This window comes from Canis lupus, chromosome 13 (assembly GCF_003254725.2).
Source record: "Canis lupus dingo isolate Sandy chromosome 13, ASM325472v2, whole genome shotgun sequence".
Classification (NCBI taxonomy): domain Eukaryota; kingdom Metazoa; phylum Chordata; class Mammalia; order Carnivora; family Canidae; genus Canis; species Canis lupus.
In genome coordinates, this window is record NC_064255.1 from 22,037,413 (window position 1) to 22,062,918 (window position 25,506).

The 25,506-nt window shown below is 43.5% G+C and overlaps 2 protein-coding genes across 3 annotated transcripts in view; one reads left to right on the forward strand and one right to left on the reverse strand.

The window, feature by feature from the left end:
- Nucleotides 1-25,506, forward strand: part of NTAQ1 (N-terminal glutamine amidase 1) — a 226,803-nt gene that overhangs the window by 107,333 nt on the left and 93,964 nt on the right. The gene's annotated exons all lie outside the window — the stretch shown is intronic.
- Nucleotides 1-25,506, reverse strand: part of FBXO32 (F-box protein 32) — a 33,745-nt gene that overhangs the window by 6,853 nt on the left and 1,386 nt on the right. Inside the window, exons 2-7 of the mRNA XM_025451062.3 lie at nt 20,798-20,910; nt 19,880-19,929; nt 18,439-18,531; nt 6,812-6,905; nt 5,782-5,966; nt 147-329 (exon numbers count right to left, since the gene is read on the reverse strand). Of these exons, the coding sequence (XP_025306847.1) occupies nt 147-329; nt 5,782-5,966; nt 6,812-6,905; nt 18,439-18,531; nt 19,880-19,929; nt 20,798-20,910 (718 nt within the window). The remainder of the gene's footprint in view (nt 1-146; nt 330-5,781; nt 5,967-6,811; nt 6,906-18,438; nt 18,532-19,879; nt 19,930-20,797; nt 20,911-25,506) is intronic.

Below are 25,506 nucleotides of genomic sequence, written 5' to 3' on the forward strand. Positions count from 1 at the left end.
GTTATTTAGAGACACTTTGTAAGGTTGCCTTCTGGATAGCCAGGAAGGCCCTGGAGGGTGGGATCCACCCCTCAAGCTCGAGAAAAATGCCAAGGAAGTGTGAGGGTCAGGTGACAGAGGAGGGGTGGCCTGTCGGGCCCACTGACCTGCCGCTCAGAGAAGTGGTACTGGCACAGCTTTTTCCACAGCAGCCGGTCCTCGCTAAGCACATGCAGGTCAGGGGCCACCTGGCCGAGGCTGACCAGGTCACGCCCGTCACTCAGCCTCTGCATGATGTTCAGTTGCAGGCACAAAGGCAGGTCGGTGAAGGTGAGGCCTTTGAAGGCAGGCTGGGGAGAAGGATGATATTAAGTTGCAGGTTGTTGGGGGGGGGGGGCAGCAGATTGTCAGGTGACACTCTGCAAGGGTGCAGCTGTCCCCTTGCCCTCCACCCTCCAGCTGGCTGATTGATCCGAGACCAAAAGCATCAATTCTCCCTTCCTTAGATGCAGAAACAGGACCCATGGCTGAGACCCACAGAATAGCCTGGAACAGCCCAAGCATGGTGCCAGGGGGATTTTCCGAAGTTTCACAAAGCTTTATGCTTTTAATGATTCTCCCAACAGCACATGTTGGATTCTTGTGCTCCAATCAGTTTACTCAATGACAAGATTCACTACCTTCCTAAAATTAGGGGTCAGTGCCTTGGACAGAGCCCCCCTGCCTGCCTCCTGTGAGGGCTTTCTCATTGCCCCTCCTGACCGCTGAGCCCTCCAGGCAGGAGTTTTTGCCTGTGCCCAAACATGCTGCCCATGGGCCCCTGCCTCTTGATCTGTCCAAATGTTGCTTTTCCTCAGATCCAGTTTATACCTATTTTTTTCTAAAAGGTCTTTACTGCTTTTTGTGACTATCCCAGGCCACTTTCACTGGATTGTCCTGGAATTCCTATGATCTCTTCAGGATACTTTTTGAACCAGCCCCATTTTGTTATGTAATGCAAACCTTTTCCAAAAGAAAGCCTGAATGGCACATTCCTGCTGGCACGTAAGCTCCATGGAGGCAGGACTTTTTGTCTTTTCTCATTGCTAATGTCCTTTGTGCCTAGGAAAGTGCCTAGCATATAGTTGCCACCCAAAAAACATCTGAGGGATGAATGAAACCCTAATAATTAAGTAGGTGAAAAACAACAAAAAGATCCTGTGCTTATATGTACTTGTGTATGTGTGCATGCACGTATGTATGGGTGTGTGTGTGTGTATGTGTGTGTGTGTGCGTACACGTGTACTTTAGGGATGGTTGGTCCAGAACCTTTTGGCATAAGTGATCCCATCCATTACAGCATCTCTATTGAAACCTGGGGCTCCATAGAACATTAAAAAAATAAAAATAAAATAAAAATAAAAACCCAACTCTTTGTGGATAATACATTGGCAATTAATCAGGAGCTTCTTCTACTATAACCCTGAACTTGTATTCAAATGTTTAATTTTATTTAATTTATTATTTACATTTTGATGGACTCATGTTATCCCACCCACGCCTAGATCCTTGAAGGTGGGGTCTAATTTCGTATCCCTTACAGACTAGCCCAGCACAAACAACCTCTTTTGAGGGCCTACTATGGCCCGGCACTGGAGTTGGAATGGATTCATGAGGCTGGCAAGAGACTCAGAAACATAAGCAAATAATGACAGAACAATATGTTAAGTGCTATCAAGGAGGGAGGCACAGAGTGCTCTGGGACAATCTGTACAGAGAAGGTCCTTACTAGTATTTACTGGTAAGACTCGAACAGCAACTGATGCTGCCATTTGGATAAGAAATCAGCACGAATCACCGGAGATTGTGGCTCTTTGTTCTTCCCATGCTAGACCTGGGTGAGCTCTTGATTTTGGACTACTAACATTTTTAGCTCAGTGCTCTGTCCCTCTGGGGGTGAGGCGGAGGGTTTGTCACAGGAAGAAATAGGATGCAGAAGCCCTTCCTTAGCTGGGGGGGGGGGGGGGATATCCTGTCAATGGGTTTCGAGTTCCCTCCTCAAATTTTTAGGGAACTACCCTCTTCATGGCAGATCAAAGCCCCCCACCACTGGGTGGGGGGTTGGTCTCACCAATTCCCACTGTGTCCCCTGCAAAGCAGGACAGGTGTGTAGAGGCGTGGGGCCTTGGGAAGTTGGGACTATAGAGAGGAATGGGAGGTAGCATGGAAGAAACACTGGATGGACAGGCAGCAGATCTGGATGCCAGGTGCCCTTGGGAACTCTGGGTCTCAGTTTCCCCATGTCCAAAATGAATTGGCTTAGAAGACTAAAAATCCCTTCCAGCTCCAACAATCTCAGATTTGGATCAGCTTCAGCCTCTTAACTCATCAGAAGTGTCTATGACTTGACAGTTTAAATTGCTCAGGCTGCTGGGCTGAACTTTCAATTGTTTGCAAAATTCAGGACTCTGCTGGACCGCTGAAGGCTCTAGACCTATTTGTCGTTTATCATCTGCTGCTGATCATATGAGCTAATAAAACTGCCATGAAATTTTCTTTTTGTTTCCAGCACTTCAAAGCATCTACTTTTTTGGTTAAAACTCCCAGGCCAATTATTACATGGACTCCTATTAAAGTCCACTTGGCAGAGTTTACTCTCAAATTTTCAAACCTGAACTTTTCCAAAATCCTTGCCCAGACCCCATGCTGAGCCCTTACTCCTGATAAATGGTTAACCGCTTGCATGCCTTCTTCTTCTTCTTCTTTTTTTTTTTTTTTGGATATAAACATATAAAAAGAAAAATAAGTCACTCTTGCTCCTCTAAACACTCATTCGGCTAAAATCCTTTTATGGCCACCCTGCCCTCTACCTGCTTCAAAACACTGCCTTACCCATAGCATGCTATGATCCTATTTGATTCCCCCCCCCATCCAAACTGGGTCTTTTCATTTTTTCCCCCTTCATCCTTTATCCTATTAATTATTTTTGCCAATAAAAACTGGCTCCATAGAATTAGATATGAAATTTTGAAGAAAAACAAGATCATATGCCAGGAAGATGCTGCTAGAATTCTGGCAAATAGAAAGCAATTACTGTAAATGTCACCTTAACATTTCTGTGTAATAACATACTTCTCTTTAGCCCAAACTGTTAAAAAGTCAGCTTTAAAATATAGTCCAGACTGAAGTAATTAAGTCCCATTTCTCTCCCTCTCTCTCAATCGTTCTTTCCTCTGGAGAGTTGGGCATCTTTAGGGCTCCATGGTTCCCATCACTGTTCTCAAAATAATGTGGCTCACAGCGAGGAGGGCTGGGAAGGAGGACAGCAGGGAGCAGAGTGCAGTGGCTGGAAGTGCAGCCTCTGCAGACAGGGCTGGATTCAGTCCCCAGACTACTACGTCTCACCTGCACTGAGGCACCAGCCACATACTACTCAGTGATGACTCAGCCTGATTTTTCTCATTTATAAAATAAGGAAGAGCATATCTTACTGTGTTGGTGGGCAGAGTGGATAAGATAATGCACAGAAGACTTAGCACGGTGCCTGGTGGAAATCAGCTATTATAAAGACCCCTACTTACAATTATTCACTGGATGAGTTAATTAATACACATGAAAGACTCAGAAGAGTGCCTGCCACAAAGCGAGCCCTTAGTGACAATAAGAGCTGTCACATGCAAAGACTTACTATATGCCAGGCACTGTTCCAAGTACTTTCTATATGTTAGCTTATTAAATCTTACACCAGGGCTAGGGGACAGGCATTACTTCCCTTCAATCATTCATTCATTCATCTAAGATTTATCAACTGCTTTCTGCCCAGTTCCCTGTGCAAGGCAGAGGGAAGAGAGCAGGGAGCAAGTAGTGTCTGTCTTTGTGGCGTTTATAAACCAGTGGATGGAGACAGGGAAGTGGAATCACGTATGTGATAATTTCAGATGGCAACAACTCCTCCGAGGAATGTGAGATGAGAGTGTCTTCAGGGGATTGGATGGTTTGGGGAGGCAGGACCAAGCTTGGAATGGGCAGAGGATAGCTCGGCCTGGCTGGAGTGCCAGGAGCAGAGGGGAGAGTGAGATGAATGGCAGTGTTTGATCTGTCCTGCATGGGATTAGATGTAAAAGGTCTGCAAAAAGCTGGTTCATTGAATAAATAGTTGGAAGAAAGCTGGATTGAAAAGAAGTTTGGAAGCCACTGATGTTAAGAAAGCTTTGCCATGTAAGGAATAAGGAGTCCCAGGTTCTGGCCTAAATCGCTGGGCTTCTCTGGTCTCACCCCATGAACAGTGATAGCACCTACAATGGCTACTTCCTCTCCCAAGTGCTTGTAGATCAGTTAAAGGGGCGGGGGGGGGGGGGGGGGGGGGGGGGGAGTTCCAGGTGAGTGAGCCCATGGGAGTGCAGAGTACATGAGCGGCTATACTCTGGCCAAGGAAGCTCTGTGATACAGATACAGGACACAGAGGCAAACTCTGGGCAAGTGTGATCATCTAGTGTCCCAAAGCAACTGGAGGGAAGAGGCCCTTAGGACGGATGGGATTTGCTCTTTTAGATCACTGGCTAGATGATTCTCTCCTGGGCTTAGACAAAAAAAGAAAGTATTAAGTCCAGGCTACACAGAACACCAGGAATCAGGCATAAGGTGTTAAGTAGGTTTTCTGTGAGAGATAAGCTGGGAATTTGGCTCTCAAATTCACATTGTCAAACTATGCCTACACTTAAGTGAAAGGAATGGGGTAGATGATTAGAATAAATTAGGTAAATGTTCAGAATACACACTCTTAAGATAAATCGTTGAGACAGGTTTTGAAAGATTATCTGGGGTTGTGCTGCGTGTGTGTGTGTGTGTGTGTGTGTGTGTGTAAGTGTAAGAATTATAGCCTAAGTGATTCAAAGGAAGTCACATAATTCTGAGGCTTCTCATTATCCCCCTTGTTTCAGAGTTTAAGAAACTAAGGCCCAGAGAGGTTATTAACAGCAAAGTCAAGTCAGCTGCATTTTGAAAACTTCACATGGTAAAATCATTATTTAAAAAAGGTCAAAGAGGTTTCTTCATGTTACTTTCTCAAGAGATGGGCAGACCCAAACTTTATCAGCTTGGGTCCCGGAACCACTTAGAACAGCGCGGTCAGTGATAAGCGAGGGGAGCGCTACGTGAGCTGTCTAAGTGTGCCTGTCCATTAGCGAGCCTCAGGAGATTAGAACAGTGTCTTTCTCACATTTTTTGTGTGCCTCCATCCTCCTGCTCACTATTAAAAGGACAGGAGCTGAGGGCCAAGTTGTGTTCTAAAAGCTAAAAGACACAACTGATAGTAGTTTAGCTGTAATATAGGGCCTTTTCTTTCCCTGGCTTGGAGTGAGAATTGCTCTTTTTTGCCTCCACGTATGTTCATGGTCTTTAACCAAAGGCTTCCTTGTCATAATTATTAATCATTGGAACTACAATTTTCCGAGGTGGGTACCAGCTTTCCAAGCCACTGCCATCACAGCTCTATCATATTCAAGGCAGCATTCCTACAGTTGTAATGGACATATTCTTTAGGAGGACATGGGCAAGAGGGGAGATCACCTCCAAATCCAAGTTTCCAGTCTTCCTACCATGCTTCAATTCACGTGCTTTGACCCTGTTCTGCGAGATCTTCTTCCCACCCTCTCTTTTATCGGGAATTTCCAACCCATGCTCAGCACCCAGTAGAATGCATCCAATCAGAACAGTCCAGACTCTTCCACCACCAGAGAAGATGTAAAGTCCTGGTGAGGCTTTGGTCAGAGGAACTGACCCAAGTCTTTCCTGCCAGGAGGAAGTTGGGGCGTTCCTGCTTACCCTGGTAATTTGGATATTGTTCAGCTGCTGCTGCCAGTGTAGAATTGTCTCCATTCGGTACACCCACATGTTGATGTTTCCGACCAGCACAGACTTGCCGACTCTCTGGACCAGTGTACATAAGGACGTGTAGAGGGTCTGGAGGAGTTCCCTTATTAGTCTGATGTTTTGCTGGTCTTCAAGGACTTGAATGGGGAAGAAAAAAAGTATTACCAGTTATGATACTGGAACACTGTATATTTTCTAAGTGGGCCTTTCTTCTCGATTCTGCTCATGTTACGTGGGTACTGCCTCCAGGGATGTGGTTTTCTTTCTCACTGTTATTTATTCTACACTTGGCCAAGCTTCCACACTTGAGGTTACTGGGTAGAGTTTCCATTATCTAGGTCCCTCTTTGTTCTCTTCTCCCCAGTTTTTGACAAAGACTCTTTCTCTCTTTGTTATTTCACCAGCACCAATGGCTCACCTGATCTGAAAGCAGGTTCTTTAGCCCAGCAGTGATGTGTTGTTTCGGTGGTCAGCAGTCAGGAATGTGAGTTCTGATTCTGTCTGCCTGAGTCTTTGGATGATCATGGATAAATTACTCTTTCTATGGACCTCAGTTTTCCCATATGCACAATGAATCAAATGAGCCAAAGACCTAAAGGTCCTTCTAGGGCATATAGTCTATGAGTCTGTTCTACCTTGTACATAGCTCGATTTTCTAGGAATTTGGAATCCAGAGGCTTGGTAGCCAAGGTTGAGACATGTGCCCACACTGAGAAGTCTGAGAGACTTATGGCAGGGTAAATGGATGCTCCTGATAAAAGGATGGGAAGGTGACTGTCTCTCCCTTCATCATGAGCATGAGCGGCACTCCTTTCTGAACTAGAGTTTGGCACCCTTGAAACGCATCTGGAGTTACTCATTTCCATCCACTCACTCTTCCTTAAAGCAGACACGTCTACTCTTTTGGAATATCCATCTGCCCATCCCCATCTCTATAAAAAGGGGAGAGGGAGAGAGAAAGCACGCGAGAGAGCTAGCTCACCTTTCAGTACCACTTTTTCCAAAATGTTCATGAAGTTCTTTTGGGCAATGCCACTCAGGGATGTGAGCTGTGACTTTGCTATCAGTTCCAACAGCTGTGGATAAAAATAGAAGTTGCCAGGCTTAGAACACAGAGACATTTTTCTCCTCTAATCTTTGCTTTTGAGTCACATGACATGCAGATACAGACCGACGAGGAGACATAGATAGCAGGCGGTCCCACAGTGCAATAAAAAGCAGATGCTCAAAGTGAAAGACAAATGGGGGTAACTCAAACCCCAGGAATCAGGCTGAATATTTAATTGTTTTTTTTTTCTTTTAAATATAAAGAGTTTGGCTTCAGCCAGGGTGAATTCATTCTGCTTGGCCTACTTCAGCAAGTGAAGCCGAGGACTCTGAAGGGAACAAAGCCTCCTATGACCTGTAAATGTTTGAGCTCTACAGAATCACTCCCAGCAGAAATTTTTCTACCCCTACTTGAACTTCTTCCCCACAGGCACCAACTGTTCTCAAGGTACATTAGAGTTCATGGTCAGCAAGACACGTGTTTTCCAAGGAAGGGGCAAATCTTATCCAGAAATCTCCTGCCCATGCAGCGTTCAGTAAAAATGTCTGTTAATTAGAATATTCCACTGCACTTAATCTTCCTGTAGAAAGAGACCAATCACAGGAAGAGAGAGGAATTCAGGGTTGTAGAGTACATATACCTATTTTTACTTAGAGACTAGGAGCCTCTGTGACTATGGGCCAGTTACTAAATTTCTTGGTGCCCCAGTTTCTTCACCTGTACTAATAATACTCAGAGTCCCCAAGACAGTTGAGAGCTCTGAATGAGGGAATGCTCAAAAAGCCCAGTGCCTGGCCCAAATTACGTGAAAAATAAAGGTCAGTGTGTTTGCTGAAGGAGTGTGTCCTAATCCCACTACACCATTTATTGCCAAGCAAAAAGAAAGAAAGGTAATAATTTAAGTTGGTGTGTCCTTAGTCCAGTCTTTCTAGCAAAGTTCTTTACAGATGTGGTAACATTAAAAAAGGAAAAAGATCTATTAAACATTGTATTGTTGAAAAATGAAACTTGACTGGAAGATGGCATCTCAGAGATCAAGGAGATCAACCCACTTAACAGATGAGGAAAATGAGGCTCAAGAGACTAAGCCTGCCAACTTACACCCATGACAGGACTCAGCAGAGACCTCAATACACTTCATGCTTTCACAGAGTTATCAAATAAAAGAGGTTGATGTAAGGTGACAATAATTTTACCAGGGCCCAGCAGGCCCCCAACTGAAACTAGCTGGCCTTAGCCTTAGAACCAAGACCTCTCCTTTACATTAAAGCTTGAATGTCTGTTTCTCAGAAATTTTTCCAGGGAGTTTCATCAACTTGGCCAGGCCCCAGCTCCACTTCGCTTCAGGTCGGTAAACACCGAGTATGACGCTGTGCCTGCACACTGGCATCAAGGCTGAGGGAACTAGCAAAGTGACATTCTAAAAATTGGGTTGCAGAGGAGAACTGAAACTTTTGGATCAAAGCCCTAAGCAATTCAAAGAACCTCTGCTTCCAAAGCATTTGTTTAAACCTTCTGTCCTCCTGGAGCCCCTTAGGAGCCTGTCAAACCACATACAGATTTTTAATTTCCTGAACATAATTTTACTCTAAGAAAAAAAAAAAAAAAGCTAAACAAAACACCCTGAAACTTTTTCCTGCCTGGCTTATGTATCTCTCACACATGCAAGGAGAAGGAGATGAAGAAAGGTTGAGGCTGCTTTGTTGAGATTACTACTGGTGATCCAATGTTGGAAGCCAGGAGCTGACCCAACCGAGGACCCACAAAGAGAGGCAAGAAGTCAGTACATTTGTAGAGGCCACATTCACGGGCAATGACCACACTAGATGACCTCTGCTTGCCTGGTTTAGCTCTGTCACCAACTGGCACGTGACAGTCAAGAGAGGAGTGACAAATGGCACAAAGGGACTGACCAAACCTTTCGTTTATCTCCCTGACCAACAACAACCAGATTCAGAAAGCCAACCGGATGGTCTATTAATACCCTGTGCCTCACATGACCAGCATGAAGCAAGATGAAAGAAAACAAAGCCTTGAGTCGCTCTCGGAAGGGCAGTTGGCTTGTGCACTGTGACTCATCATGGGGTGGGAGAAGGGCGGGCAGCGCTCTGCCTGAAATCCATCCAAAACCCAGATTCCATGTGACTACCCTCCTTGAGGGCGGCATCGTTAATCTTGTTGAAAAAATGCACCAATCACAAAGAGAAGAAAACTCTCAAGGCTGTGACTGTGTATTTGAGGGAAAACAAAAAGCCCTTTGGTTTGATTGAGATGATGTTTGACGAGGCAGGAGGAAGGCAGCAGCAAAAATTTCTCAATTGACTGCAGAATGACAGGTCAGCCACCCTACGTTTAACCCTATCTCAAGAGAAAGTCCCTTCTTTCACTGCCAGGCGGTGGTGGGGTCAGGAGGAAAAAAAAAACCTGGAACTGAAGGAGACCCAGCTTCTCTAGTCAGGTGACCTTTACAACTCCCCTTTTTTTTTTGAGTGCCCACTGTCCTAGCATTGTGGTAGGTGACATGGATATGACAGTAAAGACACATGATGGCTAGACTCATGGTGTTTACTGTTAGTCAGTGGTCCTTTCTGTTAGTCACTTAACCTCTCAAACTCCAGTTTCTTCATTTCTAAAATGGAACTAAAAAGACTACCTATTTCACAGGGTTGTTAGGAGAATCAAAGAGATAAATATGTAAAAACCCACTCTAAATACCAAATATAAGGCATTATTATTATAGTATTTCATCCTCTTCTAGACCCCAGTCTTTTAGTGAAGTTTACAGCTGATATCAAGGTTTAGCAAGCTTTCTATAAAGGGCCAGATAATAGATACTTTGGGCTTTGTGAGCCATATGCTCTTTGTCACAACTATTCAATTACTCAAGTCAGCAGTTGTAATGCAAAACAGCCTTAGACAATATGTAAATGAATAAATGTGGCTGTTTTTCAATAAAGCTTTATTCACAAAAACAGGTGAGGGGCCAGACTTGGTTTTTAGGCTATAGTTTACCAACTATAATATGATATAATATAAATTATAATATAAAGTTTTATATATCTGTATCTATCACTAGAATTTAAGAGTAAAGGCTTCAGAGCCAAACTTCCTGCATCAGTTTCCCCATCTGTAAAATATGCATAATGATAGGATCCACATCAGAGTTGCAATGAAGATTGACTGTGTTCATAAAGCATTCATAGCAGTGTCTGGTACAAAGAATATACTCAAATTATTAATAATTAGTTTTTATCGTAATACAGAGACTATTAGTATGTAAAATTACTGCTAAGGAGGGCATAGTGAATTAGTAAAGTACAGCTGGGTTAAAGATCTTTAGAATCCCTGTATTTCAGTTTTATCATTGCCAACCAAATGCTTCAATGGTTTCAAATTTTAATATTCCTTTCTGTCGTTTTTATTATGTTTGTGATACATTTAATAGCTCCCTGTTGATGAGAATTAAAGTTGATACATTTTATGACTTACAAAATTGCATCTACTATGTGGTCTTATTTTGCTAACATTAATGGGGGTTTCCTACATACCAGTGACTGCACTAAGCACTTCCATGTACGATCTGATCTTGCTTAGTCTTCAATGGTAAGCTGGTGAGTTGGGTTCTCCATTTGATAAAAGAGGACACTGTGGCTCAGAGAATTTAAATACCTAAAGTCACACTAGCAGTAAGTGGTAGAGCAAGGACTTGTGCCCATTTGTGTCTTAACAGAGAACATGTATTTTGATCACTTAAAGACTTCAGCTTTTCAGGGTCAATCAAATTTGCACCTAGGGCCAAACTTTAAAACTAGTGGCAATATCATGTATTGCTCTCTTCTGGGAGACAGAGTCTGAAGTTCTGTATCAGGATTACATTGTGACAGGTAATCAGTTTTTACCAGGGAGGGAGAAATAATCCCCAGAAAGTGTTAATAACTGGGCTGGGGCAGTTGCTTTGGGCAAACCATTTAGTTCTACTTTCCACATCGGCAGAACTCTGCGGGACCCCAAACCAGTGGATAGTATCATTTGGAACTAGTGGTCAAAGAGGACGGAATTAATTAAATTTACTTCTGTGTTAAGAGAGCTGTGTGCCTAGGGGAGCAGGACTTTATCTTGCAATTTATTTCCAAGATGACTTAGACAACAAGAGAGCAGAAGAAAATGTCTTGTTTGGAAATAGCTGTTTCTTTTCTGCTGGGCAAATTTTAGCCCAGGTGCCAGTAATTTGTGGCTGTGCTGAGGAGGAGGAGGGGGAGGAGGGGGCGCTCTCAGGCTCCTCCTGAATTCCACGGTATGACTGCCGCGTGGGCAGGCTGGCTATCCGGCGTGATCTGCAGTGACTAGTCGTGCAGTAACAGGAATGGTTCTGGGCTACCAGAGGAAGGGATGGTGGTCACCGCATGCAGAAACCACATCCTGCCCTTCAGTTTTGGCTCATGCTACTTTTGGAGATATCGAGGAGGACAAAAATCGAGCTTCAAGCAAGATCTCAGAGCAAACCTTGGAGCAGATCCAACCATGGTTTGCAGTGGTGTGTGGAACACAAATGGGCAGAAGCGAGATTTCTCTCCTCTCTCACTTTACCACAGAAAGAGCAGGTCTCTTCTCTCCTCTTCATCAGAGCATATGTACTTTACAAACACGAGCTCACGTCACTTCTCTGCTTGTAACCCTCAAACAGCTTCCCTTTGCATTTTGAGAAGAATCTAAACTCCTTTCCTTGACCAGTAAGGTCCTCCTTGATCTGGCCTGTGCCCCTTCTCAGCGTCCTTTTACTGTTTTTTGGAATCGAGGAGTGTTGTGGCTGCAAGCTGTAGTTGTACCTGGGCAAGAGTATCCCTAAGTCCCTCCTCTGTAGGTGAGGCAGGTCATGGTGATCAGATGACACAATCACAGTTGGTGGCAGAGGGGCTGGGCGGTCAGGCTGGAAGTCCTAAGGGGTCTGGGCCCAGACTGAGGTTTTAGGAGCAAAATCACATAGAATGCACACACATCATAGATACCTTCCAGGGAGACAAGCAGCTGAGACTTAGAGGGATGCTAAACAATTAGGGCTTCGGAGGCATCAACAGAAGCAGTAGTAGCTGCCCTGACTATTTGTTTGAGACAAAACCACATGGAGGTTAACCATAAGGCTGTTGCTCAAAGCATATCTTGCATAGACTATTAACATAATTTATCTCTAAGTTTTCTCATCTCCCATGACAGTGGGCCTTCTAGTTTGTATTATAGATCTGATGGAGAAACATGCCTCATGCTTATCAGAGTCAGGAAAGAAACTCTCACATGCTCAGTACCCAAGCCAGGTGCCTAGGGAAGATTTTGTCTTTTGCAGGAAACCCTTGGTTGCATCAGGCAGTGCCTCTGCTTGTACTGAGCGCCACGTACTTTCAAGACCCATATTTATCCAGTGGATAACACAGATTAAAAACCTGGAAGGTTTTGTCCTGACTTTGAGCTTGGACGCTGACAGGTTGGAAGAGGGAACATTTCAGCTACATTAATAATCTTCAGGCATGTCAAGATTGGGTAAATATTATTTGCAAGGGAAACATCTCTCTAACGGAGGGCGTTAGAATCCTAAGAAGGAGGGCCAAGTTTACACAAATTAATTGTATTCTCATCGGAGAGAAACTTGCCCTGTCTTCTATCCATCCCAGATATTTTTGAACTTGTAATGGTGCCCTGCTCCCTGCTGCCTCAGTCTGAGCAGCTCTGTTTGCCTCAGCACTCCTGCTTAAATTGGGCTTCCCATCTACTCCAGCACTCCCTCACCTCCGCCCTAGGATTCCATGAGGCTGGATGTCACATCACCCTGGGTCCCCGGCCCACCAGCAACTCCCCGCCACTCCTGTTCTTTCTCATCTCCAGATTCCTGCTCATGCCACTTGTCCCTGTGGGGCTTGCTACTTGCTTGCCTCTTTCTACTTGCCAAATCCTGGCCATCCTTCAAGGAAGGAGGCTCATTCTTCAATCTCAGGCTCTACCTCTTCCAAGAAGCTGTCTCTAATACGCCCTCGTCCAGTCTCCTGGACAGGGCCAAAACCCAATTTGCCACTATAGTCATTTCAACCTTGTCCCCTCAGAGTGGCTCTGACAAGCAAGGGCCAGGTCTTTGCTGATTCTCAAGTGGCTTTGGCAATACTAGGTAAATGTCAGACGTTTCATCCAGAAATACCTGTTTAGGAATTTGAAAGCATTCACCTGAGGCAGTCTGTGATCTCTGGGGACCTAGCAGGACAATGCTGTCAATTTGAGGGGCCTTCTGATCCTAGCTCACAGATACTGTAAACAAACCTCTGTTTTACCCTCAGCTAGAGCACTTAGACTATAGTGTCAAATGCTCTCAGAACTCACCTCCCCGAATGGGAGGAAAGTCTACTGAATTGGCATTTAAACTCAGCTCACAGACAAAGGCTTAAAAGCCTCAAAGAGAGAGAGAGAGAGAGAGAGAGAGAGACTCAAATAAGCAATCTACACACACACACAGAAATAATATAATCCCGAAACATATGGGAAAATATTCAAATTCAATCATAATGGGATATGTAAACTAAAACAACACTAAATGCAGCATAAGATCCTGGATTGGAACCTGGAACAGAAAAAGCACTCAGAAAAATAAAGTGAGATTAAAAAATAAACAAAAACCACCTCAGCTCACCTGTCCAACTTATCCTATCCCCTTGGATAGTAAGCACCTAACTTAAACCTAGAAACTAGACATAATTTTTATATAAAATATATTTCCAGGCCCATGGTGGGATAAGGTTTAGATTCTGAGTCCTTGAGAAAAGCTCTGATCCTGTGGTCTCCAAAGTGGGACTGGGGAGGCAAACAGGCAGAAAAACCATAAAACGCCAATCTCTCCATTTTATTTCATCTCTATTATTCCTATCATTTTTCTATTTGTGTGTTTTCTAATGCCTGTAATGAGAATCTGAAAGATGAGGACGTTAATAGCAACAATGATTCTCATCAAGTGCTTACCATGTACCAGGCACTGCTGAAAAGCACTTAAGTTTTAATTCTCTGAGCAACATGACGGGACATATACCATTGTTAGCACCTTTTATAGGGAGGTGATTCACACATGACTTTATGAACGTAGAGAAATTGAAAGTACATGCTTACACCATTTGTTTAGGAGTCCAGGGTCAAAATACCACTGTTCTGGGCTCTTGGCCATCCCTCATTTTCTCAGGTGCTCCCCACGTGTGTGGGTACCCTCCTGCTTCTGCACATACCCCATTATTTCTGCAGGCACCCCTGCTTTCTCAGGTAGCTCCCTACTTCTCTGTATGCTTCCTCCACTTCTTAGGGCATACCCTCATGTCTTTGGGTACCCAGATATTGCAGGATCTGCTTGCCTGAATGCTTGTTATAACTGAAAGCCATGAAATCTAACAGACACAGACTTTCTCCTATAAAATCACTGGCAGCCTAATCAACACTCACTGAAGGATCCCACCCTGTGCCCTCTAATGTTAATACCCTGCAGTGGATTCTCATAATTCCCAACCGTTTCTGTGAAACTTTCTCAAATAGGCTCACAGCTCTGTTCTTTTGACTTTGTTGTCTTTGGGGTGACTGGCCTCCTTCCCTCCATCCCACCTTCTGTGTCCCAATGGAAAAAGAACCCCCGGTTTTAGGACCCAGGTGGCAGGGACCACCTTCCATACGAGGAAGGCACCGAATCTGTGCAATGCCAAATTAATTCAAGGTCACTGTGGCCAAGGAACCTAGTGAAGGGGCCAGGCTTCTCAGGCACATCACGACCCACCAGGGGGTTGGCAACAGCACGCCCTTAATTTAAGGCATTGGGTTTGAATTTGAGTCATAGTGCCATATTTCAGCCTTTTCCTTGCCAAACCGCCAGTCAACTTAAACTAAAACATGTTTTTGGAAAAGACTTTTAGGGGTGGTAGGAATGCAGTAACTTGCTGGAAACATTCAAATGGTCTTAGGGTGGTAATGCAGAAAAAAATAAGAATGTGCCTTGGTTTAGGCTGTGATGTTCTTTTTTGCTGCAGAGGGCTAGGGAATGGGGTTGCAAGTATTGGCTTGTCCTTTCTGATCTGCTAGCACATATGGGTCACATTGTTCCAATCAGGAAGTGGTTCTCAAGGTTCTCTAGGACCTTGCTGGTCTGGAGGTGGCATCTACAGCCCATGGAGAGAGCTGGAAGACCAGGTCAAAGGTCACCCTGGCCTTAAAGCATCAAAATCCTCTCCTGCCAGTATGCCTCATTGTATCTTGCTTAAAAACACAGCATGCAAAATATGGCATTTGGGCTCCCAATAGTGTTTTTTTTTTTTTTTTTTCCCCAATAGTTTTTTGAGCCGGTTCTCAAACTTGAAAACACAGGGATCACCTGATGGACAAATTTAGGTAGCAATGTGTGGCCACTACCTTGAACTAATTAAACTGGATGCTCTAGAGGTGGGTTTCTATAGACCAACAAGCTTTGCAGGTACTTCTAAGGTGCAGCCAGTTCAAATGTGAACCAGTGGGTCATAGCAGGCTTGCTTCAGAGAGCCATGAGGTGGTGTGTGGTCTTCAAAGCCCTCTCCTGGTTTACTGGAGACCTACTTTCTTCACTGGTCTCTCTCTGTGCCCTGGCTGATTTAATCAGCACTCACCTCCTTGTGGTGACCAAGGGCCAACCCCACACCAGCCCAGCCTCTGGAATCCTCGCCAGCTCCCCAGGGGAATTTCCAAAATGTGTTGGTCTTGAGGCATGGTGTAAACTGATTTTTTTTTTTTTGTAAACTGATTTTTAAAATGACCTTTCATAAATGGGTAAGTTGTTGCCTCTAAAGATTTTAAGTCTTCTTAAATCCCATAGTTAAAATTGTATTTAAGCCATTGGGGGTATGTAGAGAATGAAGTGAAGGCAGTACGTATAATCTGAAGCCTATTAAAATAAGATACAAATGTTCTATGAAAACCTTTCCAGTTTATATTCAAAATTTTTTATTCCAAAAATTCCACAAAATCTTCATACTTACTGATAAAAGTTATAAAATTCAGAGATAGCGGTGTTAGCCCTCTCTTATTCCCTCTGCATTGTCTGTTTCTGAAGATGATAGCCAGGATGAATACAGCACATTTTTTAAAAATGTACTTGGCTTTAAAGAGATTAAAAGGCTTTTTTTTTTAAGGCCTTCAAAGTTGGTTCAGTTGTTCACTGGACCAAGGTATCACTTTAGTACTAAATTAAGAAACTGTTAGGTGGAAGTTGTAAGATGGGAAGGCATACTGGCAAGCTACTTTGCAAAGTTGGCTTGAGGATAAGAATATCTGAGATGTGCATGGGGTCCGTTAGAAGAAAACCCTCAAAACGCAGCGCCTATCATTAAAATGTTTTAAGCTCTTTATAAAAATAACATTATTTCTCAAATTATAGAGGATTCTAACAGTGAGGGGGAAAAAAAGATTGTTCTTTCCAAAATAGAAATATTTTCCACTATTGCTGAACCTGACAACTCGGAAAGCAGTTTAGCAGTTTCTCTAACTTAAATATTCTATAAGAAAAGTCCTCATATTTTACAATTAGATACTATCAGATCCAAGCTCTCTATGCTGGGTCTTTATCAAGTGCAAAATTTCCTTTTTTTTTTTTTTTAAGGGAAAAACATTTATCAACTGGCCTGAGAAGGCATATTAGGAAGAATTAGTAATAATTTTGGTTAGTAGGTGATAATAAGTATTAGTAGCTGACTCTGAATAACAGATTCTGGTTTGCAGGGTATCTCCACATAGAATACATTACTGATAGACAGCTACCCTGTGAGGTTGTTCTAAGTCCTAATACAAGGGGCAGCGGAGTCTGAGAAGCTGAAATAGCTGGAGAGTAGTGGAGCTGCGCCTGACCTTGGACCATTGTTCCTTTGATCCTCTGCATCTGAGAGTAAGGACTCTGAGACTGACCCGGTTTCAGATTCCGATTCTATTGCTTATGTAGCTTTGTGACCTTGGACAAGTCATTTTACCTTGTTGTACTGCCATCTATTTAAACAGATCATCAAAGTACCCACACAAGGTCAACGAAAGGATAAAGGGGAATACATGTAATTACACAAAAAATAGATTTTTGCTATTAGGACCTTGTTCCTGTGCTTTATTTCTTGTGAAAGGAAAAACAGGTAGGAAGGAGAGCCATCTAAAAACTGACCCTTTAGCTGATTAGTTTGTAATTAAGACATCAGAACTGAGTGTCCTCCTCTGACACCTAGGACATGGAAACTATTCATATTCTTAGCAACAGAGTTTCCAGCTCTTGCTGGGCCTGTCTCCAACCAGCCTGGGCTGGGTTGCAGGCCACAGCGATCTCTCTGAAGTGGCACAGTCATCCTGAATGACACAAACATTTCATCAAGAAGGCCTCTTATTTTCATCCCTTTTGGATTGGAGTAAGGGCTCAGCTGAGAGCTGACAGGTCTGCTCATGTGGTCACAGGCTCAGCCTGGAGCTCCTAACCTGCAAGGAGGCCTGGGTATCAGGTCAGTTGGGACGGCCAGGCCTGCATCTGCCCAGATGACAGGTGAATGATCCAGGCCTCAAGGGGGCTTGAATGTCATCGTTCTGGCTGGGCCGTGGCAATCATCTGACTCAGTGACCCAGCGCTGTGAAGCACAACAACCCAAGAAAAAGAAAATAAAAACCCAACCAACCAACACCCCTCGTGGGTAAATTCCCGCTTACTTCTGAGCTGAAAACCCAAAGAGCTGCCACCTCCCCAGGAGGAGAGGGAGACACAGACATTCTGACCATGGACAGAAATGCACAAGAGAGTCAAGGGGGAAAAAACAACAATAAATCAATTAAAAAGGATCACGGACTTGAACAGCTTGGTTAGACTCATTTTCTTGACTACGTCTATCGTGACTATTTCACTAAAGCTCATTAAAATTTTTTTTTTCTTCCCAACATAGGGTTTCAAATGGAAAGCAACTGGCCCAAACAGGTAGTTTCAAGCTTTAGGTGACTAGGTGAATGCGAGACCCAATAGGTCATCACGTGAGGTGCAAGGGAGTCATGGGAAAGAAGCATGGGCAAGTGCTCTGAACTCCTCTGGTTTTGTAGCCTCAACCAAGAATGCCTTGGGGTCACCTAGAGTCCGCTAGCACGACAAGGAGGAGGACAATGAGAACAATCAGAGGTACAGAAGGTTTTTAAAACAATCCATGGTGGTTTTCAGATTGCTTATGACTGAGTTCTCCCTTGCTAAGGTTGCTGCCAGAGCTCTTGGTGCCTGCAGTGTGGTCCCATTTATCCATGGTGGAGAGTGGGGGGTGGGGGTGTGTGGGTGCTCACATGAGATAGGATTATGGCCATTCCTGTCTGTCACAGCCAAGCTCAGGGACACATCCTAATGGGATGAATGTAAGGACCTGAAGTAGGCCTGGAGAGAGGGGAGGGGAGAAGTCTGTTTTCTGCTCTGTTCCAAATTCCTAGAGTCCTAAGAAGTTATTTGGGGGGCAGGGGCAGGAAACTACCTCAAGACAACCTGAAAGACAATTCAGCTGAGACTCTGGTAACCTACAGAAACTTACCCGCACAACGTAGTTAAATCTCCTGGAATCCAGAATGGCAGTTGAGAAGTCCAGCCTGTTGAAGGCTTCCCCCAAAGTGCAATATCCATGGCGCTGGACATGAAAACAGGGGGTGCAGAGGTCATTCTCCAGAACAATCCACCTGGACTCTACTGACGAGACTGGATGGCTGTCATAGGGAACCTGTGGCCATCTGTTGCTTTCCTGTGCCATGATAAGCACTTTCTGGGAACCCCCTGCGAGCCACAAAGATGCGCAGTGTAGACAGCAGCTGCTCTAGTCAGTGACTCACATGTTAAACACCCCTCTTCATGATTTGTACCACTTGAGCCCTTGTACAAACTTGAATGGGGAAATCATAAGTAGTTGCTGATCAAGGAAAGGTCAGGAGGGGATCCCTGGGTGGCGCAGCGGTTTGGCACCTGCCTTTGGCCCAGGGCGCGATCCTGGAGACCCGGGATCGAATCCCACATCAGGCTCCCGGTGCATGGAGCCTGCTTCTCCCTCTGCCTGTGTCTCTGCCTCTCTCTCTCTCTCTCTCTGTGTGTGACTATCATAAATAAATAAAAATTTTAAGAAAAAAAAAAAAAAAAAGGAAAGGTCAGGAGTTGGGATGTACTATGGGAAGAGAATTAGACTTCCTTGTGTCAACTGTGCCTGCCACCTTGCCTCGTATCTTTAGTGCTTTTCTCGTTGTGATCATCAGAAGCATTTATAAGGCTTCATGAGGAAGCAAAAAGAAGTTTTGATCCTTTACCCATGAACACACGAGTAACTGGGAGCAGAGAGTCCTGATTCTGTCCCAACTCCAAGTATCTGGGTAGTCCTGGGTATGTCCTTGACCCCCCGCAGGGCCACAACCCACATAGGGATGTACATATTCATCAAGGTCCCTGACAGAGAAATTCTAGCCTCTACCATACTGCTTTGTATCCCAGCTCTCTGAGCAGATGCCTGTGTAGAGAGAGAATGTATGTAAAAAGGTTTTATGAAGTGCCACGCAAATGTAATAATTAGTGTCTTGTCCCCTGTGCAGGCACTGAAACTTCTGCAGTATTTAGGGATTAGCTCTTCTAGGGCTAAAACTTCACAAAGTTGGAGTCTGAAGCTATCTCAGAATCAAAGAGAGGCACTGTTCAGGGGGAGGGGTCAGTGCTTTACAATAATACATCTGAGATGGGCATATTAATCTTTATAAAGCTCTTTTACATACAGAATCTCACCGAATGACTAGGGAGTCCACTTAGTGACTTTTGCTTATCACTCACTCTGTAGCCCTAAATTCTGATGGTTGGGTAGGTGGTGGCTGCTTGCCACCACCACCAGCACCCAAGATGACAGCCACGATTTGAAATAATATTCTTGCCTAATTTTCCTCCCTACCCTGTTGGGAGAGGCATAAAGCTAAGAGATATTCTTTAATAAACAGATGGATGCTTACCTCTTTAGTACTTCCTTTGTGAACGTAGATCCATTTTTCTTGGTGGAAATCTACACAGGCAAAAAAATAAATAAAAATTTAAAACAAATCCCCCCACAGCTTTAAAATGTGCAACATGCTCCGATTTTTAAACTTGCTTCTTTTTCATGTATTTCAAAGTGTAAAATGTTTTGACAAAAAAGACAAAGACTCTATTGACAATCTAAGAGATGCAAATGCCTAATTTCTGCAGTGTATACATACATACTGGAGTTATAGCTTACTTGGTCTGAAGTGCTCCAAGTCTTTGATCATCAGATTTAGTAGACCAAAGCTCCAAATTGAAAAAAAAAAAAAAATCAAATACCCAAATAGAAGTTTGTTTTAAATGCCAAGCCTATAACTACTACAAGGCCATAAAAAATAGAAATAAAGCAGATAACAGGAAGAAATCATGTTGTAAAGGTAGATTAAACTAAAGATCTGTAATTCCTGCTTATTAATAGAACTTGATACTCTTACATTCGGCATCTAGAGATGTAATAGTATTTACACAAGGAAAGAGGGAGAAACAAATCTATTTCCAAAGCCTCAAAGCCCAGTGCCAAATAAAAGCACATGCTGGCACTGATTCAGCTGACCATATCACTGGATAATAACTAAATTAACTACATCAAATACAAGTGACAAGCAGAAGAAAAACACCCCAACTACCAACTGACTTATAAACAAGACCATAAAGAACGCGTTAATCTTGCTTGTAAAATGCACAGCCAGTCCTCTGAGTGCAAAGAGCCCAGTAACCTCTGTCAATGACACAGTAAACATTAAAGCAGATGTCTAACATTCGAGGTCGGATTTTTCTTTTTCCCCCTCAAAGAACCAATCCTAACGATCCTCAAGCAGCTTTTCTTCTAAGTTCAAAAACAAATGGCTTACACTGAGTTTTGGTTTTGCTATTCAGCATGTCCTTCTTTCTCTTCTTGGCTGCAACGTCATAGTTCAGGCTGTTGAAAAGATTCTCCTTGTTGTATACTTCCTTGTTGCAGTAACTAGGGATAACAGAAGAGGGGATGAGCTGTGACAGCTATACTTTAATCAGAGTGGTTTCTATAAATAGCTTACTGGGTTATAAAACACAAACATACATTTTCACAAACAAAACAGTAAACCCCCCTGAAACGAAGTCTATTCGGGCACAGGCCTCCCTCTTTGGGGATGAGATATTATCACATCTCTGTGGAAGGCAGGGATGGGGGCTTCTGCGTCTTTTGAAATCCCAACAGTGCCTGCCATTGTGTTTGACACACAGCTCTGCACCGTTTTAACTCGGGGCAATGCTGGGCACTACAATATTACTTTAAGCAAAAATGATGACTGCAGGGGGAGGGAGAGGGATGGTTACTGGTATCACTATAGTACACAATGCCTTCATTTTGCAAAAGCATCCACCCTAAGCTGTTTTCTAAAATAACCCCCAGCTTTATGGAGATATAATTCACATACCATACAATCCACCCATTTAAAGCGTACCCGAGGTGCTTTTAACTAGCATGCTTCTATCATGCCTTTAAAATAGGATATTTGCCAAAATCTGACTTACACACTATTTCTAAGGGATGTTTAATGCACAGTGCTAATTGTTTAGGTTTTATAGAATTCCGTGACTAACACTAAGTGTCATGCTGCGAGGTGAAGACCCTTCTTCCTAAATGACACTGGCTGGATTCACAGTTTGTACATTTAGAACAGCCGAAAAGAGAACTGCCCAATTCACAGGTCACTGCAGGGTTCCCGGGTTCAGCTTGGGTCAAGTGCATATTTCCGTTCTGATAGTTCAGATAGGCTGAACTATCATTTCAGGGGACTGATTCTATCCTATTCCACCACGTGACTTTAAAGCAAATCTCTGAAGTGCTTCCATAGAAGAGATGCTGGAGATATATTGAGGTATAGTGAGCAGATTCCCCAAACCCCATGGGTCTGGATGTGCAAGGCAGGATTTATAATGCCCACTGGTAAAACGTACATTAGGGGCTTTTTCTTATATCACCAATATATCAGAGTCCTTTAATTTTGGGGGTTCCTCCACTGAATTTAAAATGTGATTTGCTTTGTATCTCTTTCTGACATACATCTGTTTGGTAATATGGGATATACCTGCACTTCTCCATGCCACGGACATTATGTAAATGGTAAAAGAGAAAACAGGGTTTACAACAATTTCCAGTATCTGGTTGTTGCACGAGTCTCTCAAACAGCACTTCAATAAGTATCCTGCTACCTAAATGCTTATACAAGACATTACCAACAATATACTCAGTGTTTCTGGGCCCACAGGGATGAGCTGGATGGATAATCATTTGTTAATCTGCCCTAACAAGACCATATTTAATACCATTTATTGAGTTTCCTAGTATCTATAGCCTTCATCTAATCATTTGGGGGAAACAGGATATTTTTAGGTTTCACAGAGATTACTGCAGAAAGGCTCTCTCTTAGAGACAGTTTCTTAAGTAAGCCAAGGGTGAATGTTTGGGCCAGGCTTCGTGTCACCCAGGAGCATGTGCTTGTCTACTTGTACCACTATCGTGTACAGAACCGCTGACCAGCCCGTTATCTGCTCCCAGGTCAGCAGGAAAGCCGGACAGTACTAAGGGAGAGATGAACTCTGAGTCCTTAGAGCCAACAAGAAATTTTAATCAAAGTTGAGAACAGAAAAAGATGGAAGGGCACTTGACTGGTCCATGATACACCGAGGCTAAAAACAGCTTTAGAAAGCAAGGTTAGGACCTTTTGCATGTAAAAAGGCCACATGAAGGCTCATTTTTAAAGAAAACACACTCCTGGCACCATGAACGAAGGCCTAGAGTCCAAATTCCACCAGCAGAGAGCCATAAAGTGAAGCAGTCTTATTCTCTTTAATCACACATTTGAGATTCAGCGGAAAGTTTTCGGAGGCTGGGCCATAGATCGTGGCCATTCCCCAGAAATCTTAAAGATTTACAGTTTATCTTACTCTCTTCTAATTGAGAACATTACTCAAAGGAATCTGAGTACCTGCCTTCCTTATAGAAATGACGATTAATAATCTGCCTTAAGCCCAAGTGACTCATTTCCAGGTAGCTTAAGAAGAATTTGACATCACTGATGATGTTCTTTGACTGAAGAATGTAGAAAAGCCTCAACCAAAGACAAAACCTGCACTTTTCTCTTGGTGATTAGGTTGTGGCCTCCAGAGGTAGGGCCTGGAAGCAAGGACTGTAAGATTTGTGTTGCCAGCGTATATGCTTTCTGCCAAGCAAGAATATATTCAGTTAGAGGCTATTTTGAGAGTTCAGTTATGTCCATTTCAAGGAAATGCAAAGCTGACTGAAAATCACAACTGAAAATTTTAACAAGAAAAGCCACCACCATTTAGGAACCATGGCATTTAATTTTTCTTAAAGGCTCCATTTCTTCATTAAATTTGATAATAGCCACTACAGTTGCTATTTCATGGTCAATTTTGACTAATCTTGATTTATAAAGGCGCAGGCCTAGAATAAGAGAAAAGACCTCTCCCAGCCCTATTCTATCTATCAACATGCACATACCAAGATACTGAAACACAACTTTAGAAAAGGTAGAAAGATTTCAGAATTAAGACCTTTTGGGCAGAGGAGATAAAAAGGATGGAAGGGAGAAAGAGAGATCTATTTCTCATTTTGTTTGCAATAACAGGTCATTTAAGAAAGCTGTGGCCTGCTCCAAAGGGCTTAGTTGTAGAGTAAGGCCAGTGAGATTTCTGTGCTAATTTGCTCCAATACATGGCCAAATTGTCAAACTCCCTGGGCTAGTGCCCGGATTGTTCTGGTAAAACCATCAACCTCATATATGAAGCTCATGTGGCTTCCTTGCACATGGTATACACTCATAAAAAATCTGAACTATTATTTTTATCTCCTGTACTACTCATCTAGGGTACTCAGGTAAACTTCCTGCTTCCTGGTTCAGCCTCAGCTATACTGGAAAGCAACACTGGAGATTCCAACTGCAGAACTGTAGATTTGGGGAAGAGTGGCCTGAGGCTCACATCACTGGGATTATTCATCCTGGGGGTGGGTGAGGCAGAGGGGCTGTTGGTGATAGGGGCTTGGAGGTGTCTCCTCCACCGCATCCTTGAAGCATCCTTGGACTACCCCAAATTCACACCAAGCTCTTTCCTCGAATTTTTCATCTGCCCACCAAATTTAAATTTGTCTTCCGTCTTATGCTGTTTCCACCTTTTAACAAGGGGTACTGCTTTAAGCGCATCCTACATTCTGCCATGATCTCTGTTCAGGCATGTAGGCATGTAGCATCCCAGCATGTAGCTGGGATGGGCTTTGCACCATTCTGCTGTTGGAGGGAGACAGAGACAGTGGCCAGCAGAGTCCAGAGAAGGTGTGCTGTGCAGACATGCTGTGGTCAACACTAAACACTGTTCCCAGTTTGGAACACACCAAAGGCACCCTTCATTCCCCCACTCTTGCTCAGACGCTGACAGAATGGTACATGGGATTAGAGAAGAGTACCATGCCTCTGTAGTCCTCTGTTTCATTACTCATTCCTTCCTCTTTTGAAAGGGTCTGCCTTTTGTTTTCTCCTAACAGGAGAGGCATTCAACTTCACCTGTGCAGTTGGGCCTTCAGCCCAAACCTTACATCACAGAGAAATATCACCAAGGCTAAAAACAGTGGGGATATTTGAGACTACAAACCTAGGTCTCAGAAGGCCAACTGCTTTTAAGAAGTTGGCAGACTTCTCATGCTAAGTAGGGAAGGGATTGTTTACAATTGGTGGAGGAAAAAAAAAAAAAAAACCTCCACAAACAAACAGCCAGCTGCTTTGCTAGGAGCTACCAAATGATTCCTAAACTCTGACTCATTCCAGAACCACAGGTGGTCACTATATTGATCACCATTTGTGATAAGGTGGCAGTGCCACAGCTCTGGCTCAGAAGGCAGGAAATGGGAGAAAAGAAAGGAGGCTCATGAAGGGAATAGAGGGGTGTGAAGCTACCGGACCCCAGCCTAGGTTAAACTTTTACAGTATGTTAAAACCATCTTCAGGTCTCCTATACTATAGCAAGAGAGGCACCACTATTCGCTTCTCAAGGGGAGTGATACCGGGTTATCTCCTGGAGTAGATACAGTGTGAATATTTATTTGAACCAGAGGCTCTGTATTTTGAATCCTCTCCTTCAGAGCCCAGTGGTCTGTATCCTACTGAATAGCATCCTATAATTATATTTGGGTGAGCCACTGTGACACCATTCAGCAGATCATTGCTGTATCTCTGCAGAAAGCATCTGAACTGTTGCACAGAAATACAGTACCAAACTCTCAGATTGTCATTCCTTAGGAAAGAGGAGGCTGGAAGGAAGCTTCTAGTCTAAGGAGAAAAATTTAGGCAGAATTGGTAATTTGCATCCCTAAAAGGGAAGAGTCTAGTGACAGCAGTTGGTCATTTTTCTATAAGTAAGTTATCTGATTTTCCATAAATAAGATTCCTCATTTGCTCCCCAAACTCCACAGGCACTGCCTCGAAGTATCTTTCACATAAGAGTTATATATGCTCTCATTTTTCCTGACAGACCCCCCCCCTCAGGATTAAATCCTTTTAGG